The sequence below is a fragment of the Lontra canadensis genome, unplaced genomic scaffold (assembly GCF_010015895.1).
Source record: "Lontra canadensis isolate GAN:19392208 unplaced genomic scaffold, GSC_riverotter_1.0 scaffold41, whole genome shotgun sequence".
NCBI classification, from domain to species: Eukaryota; Metazoa; Chordata; class Mammalia; order Carnivora; family Mustelidae; genus Lontra; species Lontra canadensis.
Genome location: NW_022631035.1, coordinates 14,735,892 through 14,752,582, shown reverse-complemented (window position 1 = coordinate 14,752,582; position 16,691 = coordinate 14,735,892). Strand labels below are relative to the sequence as shown.

General features: G+C 45.9%; 1 protein-coding gene across 1 annotated transcript in view; it reads left to right on the top strand.

Annotated features, from left to right (window-relative positions):
* Window positions 1-16,691, top strand: part of DCAF7 (DDB1 and CUL4 associated factor 7) — a 32,516-nt gene that overhangs the window by 14,526 nt on the left and 1,299 nt on the right. Inside the window, exons 2-7 of the mRNA XM_032870878.1 lie at window positions 5,159-5,317; window positions 6,067-6,178; window positions 6,527-6,645; window positions 9,454-9,663; window positions 10,628-10,745; window positions 13,252-13,489. Of these exons, the coding sequence (XP_032726769.1) occupies window positions 5,159-5,317; window positions 6,067-6,178; window positions 6,527-6,645; window positions 9,454-9,663; window positions 10,628-10,745; window positions 13,252-13,424 (891 nt within the window). The 3' untranslated portion in view covers window positions 13,425-13,489. The remainder of the gene's footprint in view (window positions 1-5,158; window positions 5,318-6,066; window positions 6,179-6,526; window positions 6,646-9,453; window positions 9,664-10,627; window positions 10,746-13,251; window positions 13,490-16,691) is intronic.

Genomic DNA, 16,691 nt, shown 5'->3' with positions numbered 1-16,691 from the left:
GTGCGGAAAGAGCACTGTACCAGGAAGACTGCAAGTGGTTTATGAAGGAGGTGAGACATAGTAGTAATATTAAAAGCTCATACTCTGGGTATGAGTATATACTAGCCTAAGCAAAGAGTGTTGCCAAGAACTCTTAGGTAACTGTGAATGTCTTCACTTTACAGATGGGAAAACCAGTTTAGCAAAGTTAAGTAACATGTCCTACAGCTAGCAAGTGGTAAGGAAAGGGCCCTGGTTCCTGATGCCATTGTGCTGTATTAAAATTGGGTGGGATTTAGGTCTATGGAAAGGAAGTAGGGTTTTGCAAGCATAGAGGGCCATGTAAGGGAAGGAACCTGAAGAAGATGAGAAGCAGTGACTAGATAAATAAGATGGAAGTAGGATAGGCTAGGGCTGGGGGTGGAGAACCTTGAATATTTGCTTAAGAGGATCCAAGTGGCAAATGCTTACGGGATCTGACGTTTCAAGGTTGAGGGGAGATCTCTGATGACTTGAAGGTAGCTTTTAGAAGGAAGTGTAGTCTCATGGTGTTCTCTGTATGGTTAGGGAGATTTTGTCTCTTGCACTCGGTGCCATATCCCCAGCACTTTGTCTCTTGTACTCGGTGCCATATCCCTAGCACTTAGAACAGTGTTTGGCACCTAGTAGCTACTCATTAAGGTTCATTGAATAAGTACATGAATGAAATATCTGGCTCAAAATCTGTATGAGAGGCTTATTCTTTACTCTGCCCAAGGAGCCCACAAATTTAACCTCTTATCTGTTTTCTCCTTCCTCCCCCAGGAGGGTTGATGCAGATTTTCACTGTTCCATCTAGAATCTTCCTTCTTTATGCATTATTTTCTGGAAAATTCTGAATTCTCAAAGAACTGTTCATTTGGTCAAAAATCCCCCTTTGGGCCACCTGTGGTTGTCCCTTGCCATTCTCACTATCTATCACCATAGGCCCTTAACCTTTTCCAGTTCTCCTGTGGGTCTCTGGGCTGAGCCCTCTGCCTGGCAAACAGTCCTGCCCAGCATTACCAGGCCTCATACTCTTACTTCCAAGGCCTCATAGCCCTCCTGCCACCTTCTCAGACACCTTCACAGGGGAAAGCCCACCTAGGTCCTCAGTTTACTTTCAGGGCTCTGCAGCCTGCCCCAGGCACACCTTCCCAGCCCTGTCCGCACTGTTCTCTCAGATAGTTCCTCTCAAACAGGTTTTCATGCTGCCACCAGCTAGGTCATTTAGTTTGTTGCCTTAGTACATTGATTTGTTCCTTCTCTCCCATCTGCCTGGGGTGCCGTCCCTTTCTTCTCTGCCTCCCCAGAACCTTTCCATGCACTTTTGAAGACTGCTCAAGTCCTACCTACTTTTCCTTTGAATTACTGCTTTCTTCTAAACTGTTACCAGTTATCTATGTTATAAATGAGCAGCTTATCATGTATTACCTGTGATATCACGTTTATTGCTATCTTAGGGCATTGTTATTGTGTTTTAGGACAGTGGGTTTTCTTCTCCTTTTACATCTTCATACATCATCTCCCCTAACACATTATATTTTTTGATCTTTGAAAGCCTGTAGGTGTTCCGTAAAAATGAATATTTAGACTTAGTCATTATGAAGTTTTTAAAAGACATGGGTGGCAAGATCTATAAATATACATAGAAAAATCCTTAGGTAGCTACCAAAGAAGCTGTTAAAACTAATAACTAATTTACCAAAGATACAGAATTCAATATTAATGTACAAAAGTCAGTTCCATATAGTGCCAATAAACAACTGGAAATGGAATTTTTAAAACAATTTCTTTTATAATAGGATAAAAAACACTTAGGAATAAAGTTAATGAAAAAAAATGGAAGACTGGTACATTGAAAACTCCAAAACACTGCTGAAAGAAATTAAAGCCTAAATAAAAGGAGAAATATGCTGTTTATGGGCTAGACAACTCATTATTGTTAAGAGAGTTTTCCAGACTGATTTGTAGGTGCAACACAATCCCAAGCCAAATCCTAGCAGGCTTTTGGTAGAATTTAGCAAGCTGGTTCTAAAATTTACATAGAAAAGCAATTATGGACATTGGGGAGGGTATGTGCTATGATGAGTGCAGTGAAGTGTGTAAACCTGGCGATTCACAGACCTGTACCCCTGGGGGGAAAAATATATGTTTATAAAAAATAAAATAAAAATAAAATAAAATAAAATAAAATTTACATAGAAAAGCAAATGTATGGAATAGCTAAATCATTCTGGGGGGAAAAAAAACAGTTTAAGAACTCATACCATCTGATTTCAGGACTTCACTAGAAAGCTGCTATAATCAAGACAGTGTGGTGCTGGTAAATAGATAGGCTTATGGATCAATAGGTCAAAATAGAGAGTCCAGAAATAGATACACAAATACATGGTCAGTTGATTTTCAACAAAGTGGCCAAAGTAATTCAAAGGAGAAAGGATAGTTTTTATCAAATGATGCTGGGACAGTCAGACATTCATATGTAAAAAAAACAAACCTTGATTCATACTTCACATCGTACAATGCAATTAACTTGAAATGGATCATGGCTTAAATGTAAAGCCTAAAACTACAAAACTTTTAGAAGAATACATAAGAAAAAATTTGTGGCCGGGAGTGGGGCAAAGATTTCCTAGCAAGGACACAAAAACCTTTAGTTAAAAAAAAAAAAAAAAGCAACGATAAACAGACATCCTCAAAATTTACAATTTCTGTTCTTTGGGGCATCTGGCTGGCTCAGTCTGTAGAGCATACATGACTCAATCTCCGGGTTGTGAATTTGAGCCCCACGTTGGGTGTAGAGATTACTTAAGTAAATAAAACTTTTAAAAATAAATAAAATTTCTGTTCTTCAAAAAACACTGAAAGAAAATGATGGAACAGCTGTAGACTCTGAAAACATAGTTGCAAAACACATAACTGGGGCTTGTATCCAGAATATGCAAAGAACTCTCAGAACTCAGTAAATAAGAAAACAGCCTGGGGGCGCCTGGGTGGCTCAGTGGGTTAAAGCCTCTGCCTTCGGCTCAGGTCATGATCTCAAGGTCCTGGGATCAAGCCCCGCATCGGGCTCTCTGCACAGCGGGGAGCCTGCTTCCCCTTCTCTCTCTCTCTGCCTGCCTCTCTGCCTACTTGTGATCTCTGTCTGTCAAATAAATAAATAAAATCTTTAAAAAAAAAAAAAAAGAAAAAAAAAAGAAAACAGCCTGGTAAAGAATGAAATGAGACTGTTCTATATGATTCCACGTTGGTGGATACATGTCGTAATCTACAGATCATACAACACAAAGGGTGAACTCTAAACTATAGACTTTGGGTGATTATGTATCAGTGTACATTCATCATTTGAACGAATGTACCATTTTGGTGCTGGTGCTTAGATAGTGGATGTGGTGTGTACGTGTGGGGACAGGAGGTACATGGGAACACTACTCTCTGCCCAATTTTTCTGAGTCTAAAAAGCCAAGTTTTTTTTTTTTTAAAGATTTTATTTATTTATTTGACAGAGAGAGATCACAAGTAGGCAGAGAGGCAGGCAGAGAGAGAGGGGGAAGCAGGCTCCCTGCTGAGCAGAGAGCTCGATGTGGGGCTCGATCCCAGGATTCTGGGATCATGACCTGAGCCGAAAGCAGAGGCTTTAACCCACTGAGCCACCCAGGCGCCATCCCCGCCTTTTTTTTAAAGGACAAAATATCTGAACAGGCTTCAGTGGAGAATAAGCATATGAAAAGATACACAGTATCATTAGTAAGAAAATGCAATTTAATATATTGCTATACACCTGTTAGAATGATTTTTTTTTTTTTTTTTTAAAGCTGGCAACACCAAGCGTTGACCAGGGATGTGGAGGGTGTGGACCTCTCCTATGTTAGAGGAGTGGAATATAGTGGGAATGCAGGACACAGCTACTTCAGAAAACAGTTGGCCATTTGTCTTTTAATCAGGTTAAACCTACATTTACAACATGACCCAGTAGTTCTACTCTCAGTTGTCTACCCAAGAGAAATGAAAGCTTGTCCAAGAAAAACTTATGCATAAGTATTCATAGCAATATCTATAATGGTTCCGAACTAGAAATAACCTAAAAGTTCACCAGCTGGTAAATGGATACATAAATTATAGTGTTTCCACATAATGCAGTGTTTTCAGCAATGAAAGGGAAGGCGCTATTGATACACCCAGTAATGTGGACGAAACTCAGGAGCTTTGTGCTGAAGTAGCCGTCCCAGGACTCATGACCATATGATTTCATTTGTATGGTGTTACAGAAAGGCCAGAACTACAGATCAGTGGTTGCTTGAGGCTACGGGTATGGGGTTAACTGCACAGGAACCCAAGAGAACTTTTTGGGGTAATAGAAATGTTCGGTATCTTAATTACCATGGGGAGGGGTTTCCCAACTGTATACCTTTGTGCATGTACACATTCTTTGTCATTGAACTGTACACTTAAATGACTTCTACTGCATGCAGCCGTACCTAAATAAAATTGTTTAAAAAAAAAAAAAGGCAGGAAGACAGTGGTATCTGAGACTGAAGTTAGGCAGCAGTAGTAGGAATTCTGTTTTTCCACCGTCTGGTTTGGTGCTTATCCACTTCCTATGGGTCTTTACCAAAAATTCCTCCATTCCATCTTCCAGTCAGTGGATATCAATAAACAACTATATACCGAGTGGCATTTCTCACTGAGCCGGACTGAGTTTGACAAAAAAGAATGGAAGTTAATATTGGTCCAAATCAACTCTTAAGAAAACGTGGCTGGAAACCAGGGAACTTTGCCGTCAGTGGCAACCACTTTTTTGCCACTTACAGTCGGTTTGGGTTCTTTCTGGGGAAGAGGGTGGAGGGAGGGGCAGAAGGAGAGAAAGAGAGAATCTTAAGCAGCCTCCGGGTCTAGCTCAGAGCCTGATGCAGGGACTCAGTCTCACAACCCTGACTGAGATTATGACCTGAGCCGAAATCCAGAGTTGGACCCTTAACCAACTGAGCCGCCCAGGTGCCCCAGTGGTTTGTTTTCTTGAAGGCTCCTTTGACACATGCTTTTGTGTTAAGTACAGGACTAGGTGAGGCGTTGGGAGGTAGGGGGAAGGATCTGAGGTATTCGATACTGCTCCAGAAACACAAATGTTTCTCCATGGCTCACTTTGGTTGTTTTACAGGTCCAGCTTGTTGGTTTAGATGAAGAGAGTTCGGAGTTTATTTGCAGAAACACTTTTGACCATCCGTACCCCACGACAAAGCTCATGTGGATCCCCGACACAAAAGGCGTCTATCCAGACCTACTGGCGACAAGTGGCGACTATCTTCGTGTGTGGAGGGTGAGCAGGTGTTCAGTCAGCGGCCAGACTGATGGGCTTTCTCCATGTTAGCTGTTACTAAGCATCATGGAGTCGCAGAACTGACTGGGGTTGGAGGCTGCAAGTGTCCCTGTAGCCCAGGAGAAGCAAATGGGAGTGATTCTGGAATGACCTTTATTGGTTCAGCAGATTCCCCAGTAAATCTAGCCAGGATTCCTTGAAGTCCTGCTGTGGTCAGGCTACAGTCAGCCATGGAAACTTGAGAGGCTCAGTGAACCTGGTGAAATGAAGAGAACCTTCTGCGGGTGGGGTGGGTAGGAGGCGGGAGGATGCTTGAGGCTTGTTACTCTGTCTATAGCCAAGATATTTTGGAGTAATTTAAAAACAAAGTACCAGGCCGTTGATTCTAGTTGAGTGTGTGAGTGGACCATGGAGCCTCACCTCCTCTCTCGGCTGAGCGCGTCTGCAGCGGCGTCTCTTCTGGCCCGGAGTAGTGCCAGGCAGGGTGCAGAGGTTCCAGGTCGGACAAGGTGAGGAGACTGCTCCTCTAGGAATGCCTCGGGGTGAGAATTGGGAAAAACAAAGCGGGCCAGAGGAGAAAGCTTGGAAAGAAGTAGCATTTGGAGGAGTTCCTCTGGATTTTATTACTCTAGGATAATAATGTTTTTCTCCTGTGTCTTCTGTTTAATGATATATTGTCTAAACAGAGCTTTTAGAAGTTTTCTGTGAAGATAAGACTGGCTGATTTTTAAAAATTGTTGTTCCTTCAGGTTGGTGAAACAGAAACCCGGCTGGAATGTTTGCTAAACAATAACAAGAACTCAGATTTCTGTGCTCCTCTAACTTCCTTTGACTGGAATGAGGTGGATCCTTATCTGTTAGGTAAGGGAGCAAGGGGGTACGTATTCCTTTTTGAAGAAGCAGAGATGCATTTCCTCAGATAAAACACTGGGCCTGCGGTCCATGGATCAGCCTAAAACGGGCCAGAGGGAAAGAGGCCAAATATGAAATGTAGTTATTAATTCCTCGTATGGATCTGAGCTTCCCATGTGTGTATATCTTGTCTCTCCAGTCAGCAGAGTCTGAGGTCCTGGGGTAGGGATTGAATACTTGACTCTTGTTGCCTAGGAAGTATCTGTGGCATGTCGTCTCCTGGGTTACACAGAGCAGTAGATGCAAGGAGGGAAGCCTCACTCCTGTCAGCCACTGACTTGCACTGGTTGTTTCCAGGTACCTCCAGCATTGATACGACTTGTACCATCTGGGGGCTGGAGACAGGGCAGGTGTTGGGGCGAGTGAATCTTGTGTCTGGTCATGTGAAGACCCAACTGATCGCGCATGACAAGGAGGTAATGATGCTGTTCCTCTTTCTGCTTTCCTCAGCTGCTTTCTGTGCCTTCAGTTCGAGGTCAGACCACCCTCTCACTGTTGTGCAAAGTATGTGGAAAATCATAATGCCGATGTCTTGTTGAAACTGAAAATGGTAACATGTCAAAACAGCGAAAAACAACAGTTGTAAACTAACGTGTTTTTTTGGCTGATACAAGCAACCTAATCTACATAATAGTTTTTGTGCCAGAGATTGCTGTTTTGTAATAATGAACTCTCTTAGTGGACCTGATGGGACTGAAAAATAACACTTACCTTGAAATATATTTACTTTTTGGAAGGGAGGGAAGTGGGGGAAACCAGGAAGAGGGAAAATTTCTTGGCAGACAAACCTAAATCATCGTTCTTTCTCTCAACTTGTTTTATGAAATTCTAGTATGTTCCTTAATACTTTCAATACAATCTGGAATGGAATATGGTTTATTTTCATGGTGATGTTTCTCCTGTGTTTGTTGGAAAAGCCGAGGAGAGTTATTTGTGATTGTGTTTTGATCAAAGCATTCTTCTGAGGAGAGCTTTTGGAAACTGGTCATAAATTTTTTTTCTCCCAGAGTCACTGCATGTTTCTTGTACTCTGATTTCCTGTGGGTCATGTTTCTTTTTCTTTTCTCCCTTACCCTGCTCGGCAAGGAGTATTAGTACAGATAAAAGGAACGCCTTGACCTCAGGTCAGACACTTGAGGTCCTCAGAATGGGAAGATGGTGACCAGGTTATCACTCTTAGAAAGGGATTGGTCTTTGGCTTTCTGTGCTCCTCAGGGTAAGCTCTGTTATAAGATTGCTCAACTTAGCTGCTGCTAAGCCAAGGGGCAAAGGAAGAGTTTGTCCGACAGAGAGGACCAGTAAGGAACTTCTGGAAACCCTCTTGACATCAAGTGGAACAGGTTGCTACATTTTAGTTCTGTGACAACCTCGTTAGCTCTTCTCTGTCAGGGTCCATCCCAGAAGACTGCAACTACTCTAAATATTTAAACTTGGGATTTAACCTAGGGCAATGCTCACACAGATGATGGTGAAGCTGGGAAGCCACACTGGCAACGGTGAGGTCATGTGGAGAATAGGAGCAGGAAGCTGCTGCTGCCTGTAGGCCAGAGGGGCAAAGGGAGGAGACAGGGTTCCTGGAGCCCAGGGGCTGGGTCTCCCCAGGATACAACCACGGAGGGGGCACAGCCATTGGCAAAGAAACTTGAGGGTACAGAGAGAGGGAATGAGAAATACCTTAGCTTCTCCCTAGGGCAAGGGCCAGGGATGGATAATGGCAGACGGGCCCTGGGCCAGCACCCTGGCCTTGAAGAAATAGACCTGGGAGGGTGGCTCTCAGAGACACAATGACACCTGCTAGATCTTTGCTCTTCCTCAGTCCACGTCTCTGTCAAAGTGGAGACTTGTTTGGAGGCTCTTCCTTGTTGCTGCCTGCCAGAGGGCTGGGTGTAGAGGAGGGAAATATATATCCAGGAGTTGTCACCTTCCCTTGGTTTAGGAGGAAATGCCCAAATGGAGCACAGAGGAAGGAGCTGAGAGAGCTTGACATATTTAGCCACATTGCCTGTGGCATCTAAGCACTTAGCAGGGCAGCCATGGTGTCCCTGTCCCTGGGAGTTCTTGGCAGCCAGCCTGTGGGCAACACATCTTGTAAATACACCTATGCCCTAACATGGCTGGACGGTGCTGGACGGAGCTGTGATCTGTCAGGCCTCTTTGTGATGACTGGCCCAGTTCGCTTTTGAACCACTCTTAGTTCCAACCATAGAAAGAGAAGCGTGATTTCATAGTCAGCCAGAGGAAAAGGAATTTATGAGGTCACATAAAAATAGATGTTCCTTTGGCAATGTCCCTTAGTAGGCAGAACCTCAAGGAGGCTAGAGTCCCAGTATTTAGTGAGAGATGCCACTGTGTCGTCTTAGAAGTCAGCTGTCGCTATCTTTGACCCCAGGAGATCTTTGGCACTGGTTTTTCAGTTTTTCTCTCTCTCGCTCTGGCTCTGGCTTTGTCTGTCTCTCTTCATCCCTTTCTTTCTCTGAGGCTCTTTGTTGCCTTCTGCCTCTGTTTTCTCATGGATATTAGTGTGCAGTGTTTGCAGGAGGTAATGTAGAAAACAATGATTCAAAACCTAAATTGACTCACTTCTGAATACAAACCAACTGGGAGAAGAAATAAAGCATGTCCTAGGACAAGAGAGTGGTCCCAAACCTCTTTGTGAAGACAGGAACCCCTGAGTGTCCCATGATTTGAAACTGCTCTTACTTCTTTCATGAAAATGAGTCTCAGGTCCAGGTTTCACAGCAGAACCCGAGTGGCTGTTAGTAAGCGCCACAGCAGGGCTGCTTCCACCTCTCAAATCAGTGGCCTTAATGTGGGCATGGGTCTGTCTCTGATCACACACAAACGAAAGCCATCATGGCCCAGGAAACAGACGTGTGGATTTTGTAGTGTGGCAGAGGACAGCCACTGGCTGACCCCATACGGAACACTTGCTCCTCCCTGTGCTCTGCAGCTCAGCAGGGTTTCTGCTCTTTGTCTTATCACAAAGGTTGGAGGAAACAGACTCAGAAAGCAGGAATGCAGGAGGAAGCCAGCCAGTTTGCGTAGCAGAAAGTCACAGAGGTTAGAGGTCTCAGGCGCCAGAACTCACAGATACCGTTTGGCTGTCTTGACCTTCTTCTGTGTCATGAGGGGGGTATAGGGGAAGTAGGGATGATAGAGGTCCCTGGTACAGGAAAAGAAGGTCCCGGATCTGAATCTGACTGAAGCTTCTTATTCATCAACAGGTCTATGATATTGCATTTAGTCGGGCTGGGGGTGGCCGGGACATGTTTGCCTCTGTGGGCGCTGATGGCTCGGTGCGGATGTTTGACCTTCGTCATCTAGAACACAGCACCATCATTTACGAAGACCCACAGCATCACCCACTGCTTCGCCTCTGCTGGAACAAGCAGGACCCTAACTACCTGGCCACCATGGCCATGGATGGAATGGAGGTGAGTACCCTGCTCTGGGCTGCCCACGGCATGGCCTCCTGTCTGTGGCACCAGTGAGGGCTGCTAGAAGAGTGGTTCTCGGCCGGTGGCAGTTTCCTCTCCAGTGGAGTTTTAAAAACGTCAAGACGTTTTGGATTGCCGCGACTTGGGGGCAGGTGGCAGTGCTGCTGGTATCTGGTGGGCGAATGCCAGGGGGCCTACTAAACATCCCGCATACAAGAGTACCCCCAACCCCGCTCAAAAATGATCTGACCCAAAATGTCAGCAACGCTGGGACTGAGTAAGCCCGGTCTAAAACAAGGACTGTGTGTTAAGAACTTTTTAATAAAAACTTGGAGCATTGGCGTTGGAGCCAAGAAAAGCAGTGTCTGAAAAGCAGACCGAATCATATGTGCTTATGGTGCTGAACCAGGCACTTTTCCTCTTCGGTGGTCTGGACAAATTCTTCCAGCTTTAGCGAACAGACATAGAAATGACAACTCTTCGTGGCCTGTTTCTTAATAAAAGCAATGAAGTGTGGGTGGAGATGAAGCAGTGATTAACTTTTGGGGAAGCTGGTACTTCAGACTTCTTACATTTCAAATTCTGCTTTGGGGGTTGTGGGGAGAGGCCTCTCATTCTGTCCACTGAGCATGCGCGGAATTCTTAGTACAAGCACCAAACAGGACCTGGTCCTATTATCCAAACTCATGTTACCTACTCCTACTTCTCCCCTTCCTTATCAGTCTAAATGCCCTACATTGCTTAAGACATAGACGACAAACTGCCTGCGTCTTTGCTTTTAGTCTTGTCTTTTTCCTCAATCCTATAGCTGCTTTTGGGCCCAAGACCCTCTGCTTCTAATGGTCTTAAATCCACAAATGAACATGTTATGCTTTAGAATTATGTTTTCCTTGTGTAATGTCTTGTTTGTTTTCCCGTTACACCCTGAAGTTCCTGAGCCGTTCACTTATTATTTCTGCAGGTAGTGATTCTGGATGTCCGAGTCCCCTGCACACCTGTCGCCAGGTTGAACAACCACCGAGCATGTGTCAACGGCATCGCTTGGGCCCCACACTCATCCTGCCACATCTGTACCGCAGGTAATCATGGTGGCGGGGTGTGGGGACAAGCCACAGGGAGGGCGAGGGGAGGAGGTCTCCCTCTGTCTCCTTAGAACTGTAATCATTGCTATTTCCAAAGGGTGGTTTGAGAGATTTAGCAAAGTAGCTCAACAGAGAGCCTCCCTCCACTTGTGAAATTGGAGTAGTCCACATATCCAGAAGATCCTGTACCCTCAGTGGTAGCAGAGCTCCTGTCCTGCACTGTTTACATCATGTATCAGTTGTAGGCTGTGCCTTCTTGAAATCCACGTTGGCCCAGAGGACTCCAATCCAGGACTCTGGAGAAGGGGGGCAGTGTCTCTTAGATGGAACAGAATGTTTGGGAATGGCCAAGGTTGGCACTCCTGGGGAGACAGAGCTGCCTTGCAATAGTCTTTGGAGGTGTTGAAGGCCCTGCATGGCTTGATCAGTGGGGTGAGACTTATAGTCCCCACCTTACCATTTGCTGGACCAAAAAGAGTACCCCTTAAAAATATCCTGGCAGTGTGCTTTTATTCTAGGCATAATGTAAGTCTATTATTAAAAATTAAAATAGTCTGGGGGGTTCAGTGGGTTAAGCCTCTGCCTTCAGCTCAGGTCATGATCCCAGGGTCCTGGGATCGAGCCCCACATTGGGCTCCTTGCTCAGCAGGAAAACTGCTTCCCCCGCTCTCTCTGCCTGCTGCTCTGCCTACTTGTGATCTCTCTGTCAAATAAATAAATAAAACCTTTAAAAAATTAAAATAATACTGAGGTATATAAAATAGGAAGGTGAAAGTCATCTTTTCTCCTTCTTGTCCGATGTCCACCTCAGTCCCACTCTCCATTGGTGACTTCTGACAACAGCGTGTCTCCTTTGAGACCTTTTTATGTGGGTACATGCCTCCACATACCCCCCCAATACGAAAGTCTGCCCCTTTATTTTATACAGACAGAATTCCACTCTCATCCCATGATGTTTTGCTTCTTATCTTTTTCATTTTTGGTGCCTTGGGTTTCTTTCTAACATACTTTCTCCTTTCCTCACTCATAAGTAACATCCTCATTTCCTTGCTCATTATGAAGCCAGAGGAGCAGAGTAGTTTGGTGGTTTTGCACTATTTTAGTATTCATTTGAAAGGCATGAACCTTTTCCTGTTTTTGGCCGTCTCCCCATGCCTGTATGTCACTGAGGAGCAGTTAGGGGCCTTCTGCCTTCCTCTGCACCTCAGGTTGTGGGCTGACTCCTTCATGATTGCCTTCTTTTTTCCCAGGGGTGTGGCTAGGGAAGGGTGGGAGAAGGAAGAAAAAAATGGTATGGTCCTTGTTCCTGAGGAATGGTACCAGTGTCCTCCAGTAGAAGTTTGTCTTCTGCTCCTGGTGGCTTCCTTTGTCCTGCTTGCTGCTGTGTGTGTTGTACCTGTCCAGAGTCCCTTCAGCTGAAGGAGCTGTGGCTGGAGAATGTGCTTGGTTGAGAGGGGCGCTGAGGAGAAGGAACTTAGTGCTGTAAATGTGCTGAGCATTGCAAACAGCTCCCCAGAGCCCCTGACAGAGATTGTCCCTAGGAAAGGCATCTTGTACCTCGTCTGGGTTATATGGCCATGGCACGAGGCCAGTGTTGCCCACGTGAGCATGGCCTGTTAGGCTCCTCAGATCTCCTGTGTATCAGAGACAGGTTTTCACATCAGGATGGGCTGATGGGATCAGGGGACACTGTGATATTGAAGGTCGTTGCCTTTTTATTTTTCTTCCCTTAAGTCTAAGGACTTACTGTTTTGATTAAAAGTGAATGACCACATTACAGATCACTCACCGACTGGTAAAAAGTAAACATAGTTCATAACTCTGCCAGCCTCATAGTACCACTGTTCTCATTTGGATATATTTTCTTCCAGTCCTTTTTCATGTGCTTAAGTTTTTTTTTTTTTTTGAGGTGGTTACCTTCTTTCTGGTACTTCCCAGGGCGAAGAAGGTAGCTTTTCTAGGGAAATTTGTTTTTAAGAGCACATGTCCACTCAGCATTTCACCTCATCTACGTAACACCTCATCGAAGTATAGAAGTTCATGATATGGGGTAAAATCCCATTAAACTGAATCATCAGAGAGGGATTTTTAATCACTCAGGTACTTTAAGTGGCTGCAGATGACTTGTTTGGGGATAATTTTTATATCCCCTGGTCCTTTCCTGATGCTTGCCCCAGGTAAGAGGTGCCCCTCTGGGTCCCATTCTGCCATCCTCACTCTGCTGCAGTGACTGGGGCCCTGGGACACATCAGAGGCCTTGCTCTGAGTCCTGGCTCCGCTGTGTACTGGCTGCATCGCTCTATGGCTTGGGGCAAGTGCCTGAACATTTCTGAGTCTCAGTTTCTTCATCTATAAAACAGGGGCTTGAAATAAAACCTCCCTCGCTGGGATCTTGGTGAGCAAGTGCTTTGTAAACTGTGATCCCTCCGCCCACCTCGAATGCGGGGACCGATTTCCTCCTTGCCTGAGTTGTGACCTTGCTGCTGGCTTTCTCTGTCACTAGCGGATGATCACCAGGCTCTCATCTGGGACATCCAGCAAATGCCCCGGGCCATCGAGGACCCGATCCTGGCCTACACAGCTGAGGGAGAGATCAACAACGTGCAGTGGGCATCGACTCAGCCCGACTGGATTGCCATCTGCTACAACAACTGCCTGGAGATACTCCGAGTGTAGCGTTGGCAGCACCTTGCCCACAAGGCGGGGGCTTGTGTGTTTCCTGCCTCTGCCCCATCCCCAAAGTAAGAAGAAATGTGTTTCTGGTGGCCAGTATGTCTCTCATTGCTTTGCACCGCTGTTACCAGAAGCTGCTCTAGGAGTTCCTGGCCGGTCGTCCCATCGCTGTCTGTGCCAGACTCAGTGCTGTGTGGCGCCTCCTCAGCCCAGGGCTGAGTTTTAAGATTTTCTCTCCTTTTCTCTTCTCCTTTGGTTCCTCCATTAAAATTTTCTGTATATTTGTTTGTCAGCTGTTGTGTTAATGAGCATTGCAGGCCCTGGCTGTGTTTGTGTTCATCTGCCCCAGATGTCTCTTATCTGTCTGCTGCCCTAGGCGGCGCTGTGTGTCTGTGTCATGTTAGCACTTAAGTGGGAACAGATACTGGTTTGGAGTTGTCTTTCTTCCTGTTATCAGTGTCTTTAACAAATTTCAACTTTGTATATTTTTTACCTATCAGGCTAATTTTTTTACAAAAAGGATTTTACTCTTCCTGGTTTCTTCCTTTGTTTCATAGTCCGCCCCATGAGCACTTCCTCTCTTCCCTCAGTGCCTGGATCTAGCACTGGGCCCGTGACCCCATGAGCAGTTTGCCTTCTTGAATCACTGCCTGAGCGCGACGTACCTGAGCAGGAGTCCCAAACCGCCTCGGTGCTCTGAAGTCGGCCAGTTCTCTCACTTTTTCTGAGCCCGGCTCTTCTCAAGGACATTCTGGGCTCCCAAACAGACATGTGAAGGCTTTTCTTCCTCAAGTACCTCTGTCTGACCCCCCACCCCCCACCCCAGGACCTGCTGGCAATGTGTTAGAGCTGAGAGAGACAGCATGTCTGACTTAAAGGGAATGGTTTCAGAAAAGCTGAGCTTAGAATGCATTTCCAGGACATAGTTTCCGAGCCTGTGTTTCCCTCCTGATGTAAGTCCCAGGCCATTTTCTTCCATGTCTTGAGTGATAGGCAAGCACAGTCTATAAGACGAACTTTGGTATCTCTGGTTGGTTTACTGTGACTGATGGTTGGCCACTCTTTAAGTGAGAGGGTCCTGCTTCAGAGGCACCTAGTCTGTGCCTCTAATCCTGAAGAAGATCTCCTTTAGAGCGTGGGGGACTGTCAGCTCCTGGAAGGAGTGGACTAATGGGCTGTGATAATCCCAGGCCATTGAGTAAATAGGTAGCTATGGGGCCAGCCAGTTAATGTGCATCTGTCAACCCTCCTGCACCCACCCCCAGCCACCCCATCCCCCCGCCATTAGGTACTGAGCAGTATTGGACTTGCAGGCTGCAGTGTCTGTTTCCGTTGCATGTATGAGTTCCATGGAGGGGGCTTGTGTGTGATTCCGGCGCTGGATGAGTCTTTGGGCAGGCAGGGTTTGGGACACGCTCAGTCTTGGGGGCCTTTGGTCTAGTGTGTTCTGCCATAGGTTTTTGAGCCCCTCTGAGTTGCGCAGTGTTGAGTAGGGGAGTAGCAGACCTTAAAGCTGGTGGTTTTGTCCACTTGTGTTCTCACCTGCTCTTGAGAAATAAAACAGTTTTGTTCTTCTGGGCCCTTAAACTCTTATGGTTGAGTCTCCTTTTCCAGAGCAGATGTATTTTTGTCTCCAAAGTACCAGCTCTTTGCTTTACTACACAGGTGCTTGTCCAAAGAAAAAGACTCTTTCTTAGTGTCTTTCCTCTTCTACTTTTTTACTTTCTTATTCCAATTTTGAGGCTCTTTAGCTGGCTCTCCACTTGAGGTTGACTTTGCTGCATTTACTACCAGATTTGCACTGTGTCATTCAGAGGTATGAAGTGAGCAGTTCTTGGTCAGAGCCCTCCTTTGCTTGTAATTGTATTTGCTGGTTCCAGGGTCCCTCTCCTAAGGGTAGCAAGTCTAAGTTGATGGTAGCTTGCTCTAGGAGGCCATTGGGTTCTTCCCCTGGAAAAAGGTCTGAGATGGAGGACCAGCCCCTCCTGGGGCAACGTTTAACCGCACTGAGTTCTGTGTTCAGATTCCTTTCCTGATCTGCACTTAAGCATGGTCTGAATGGTGAGATTTGTCAACTGGAACTGGAAAACAATCAGGGGAAATAATTAGTCCGTAGTAATTAGAATATATTTGCATAAAGTTGCTATCACTCTGGAAACCAACAACTTTTGGTGGGTTTTTTCCCTTGCCCTGTGGGCTCCCAGACCTTTCTTCACTTCCTAGGTCCTGTTGTGTGGTCCTCCTCTCTTGGCATCTCCCTGGCATCCACCTGGGGCCCAGGTGAGACTCCCCAGTCTACCTGCACAAACACACACACTCACAGTTGCAGAGATGCCGGTGTTTTGAAGTCCCAGCTCTCTTACCCTCCGTTTACACCATAGGCCACGTGGCCTCATGGGTGAGGAGAGGATTTCTGTAGTCTCGAGACTGAGAAAGCCTCTTAGCCAGGGATGCTCCAGGAAGCAGAGATCTCTTGTTGTTTCAAAAGCAAGTGTCTGTTGGTGGCTTTTCCATGTGCTCCTGTGGCCCTCTTTACCCCCCGCCTCTGTGGGGCCAAAGCTGCCTCGGTTTTCCTTGTCCGCTCTGAGGGGGCCGAGAGGTGCTGAATAAATTTGGCTTCAGGTTCCACATCAGGGAGTTGGTGAATGGATACAAGTCATTCAGGGGCTTGAGTATTTATACCCAGAAGAGTTGGAACCCTCTCCTTCTAGGGAGGAATGGAGCTGTCAGTTAAGGACTTGAAGAGGGAAGATACTCGATCACTTGGTGAGAATTTCTTACCAGAATCAGGATCAACTCTCAACCAGTTAAGATTGGGGGGGGCGGTGCAGAAAAAGTTGAGAGTCCTACAAGGTTTTGATGATGGTTTTGGCTGAAATTTTCGGAGGAGATTTAAGATAAGGGAGAAAATCTGTGGTAAATGTTTCTTTAGATCAAGGGAAAAGATATTAGAGGGCATGAAAGGTCTGGGGTGGCCATGGAATGAAGCTGTGCCCTCAGCCTGTGTCAGCCTTTTTGGAACTTTTGTCAGATAATCTGGCACTGTCTAATTGTGGGGACAGGATGCCAGCTCGGGCAGAGGAGCCCCTTCCTGCAGCACTGAGCCATGGGTGATGTCGGTGGCAACAATCCACAGGTGTTGGCAGTCCCGTGGCCATTCCTGATCGTGGCTGTCCTTGGTTGTAGGCTTATACAGAGCAGAGGAAACAGACAGTCCTGCCGATTTTCCTCTCTTCCCTTTTCTTTTTCTTCCTCTGGCCTTGCCCCCAT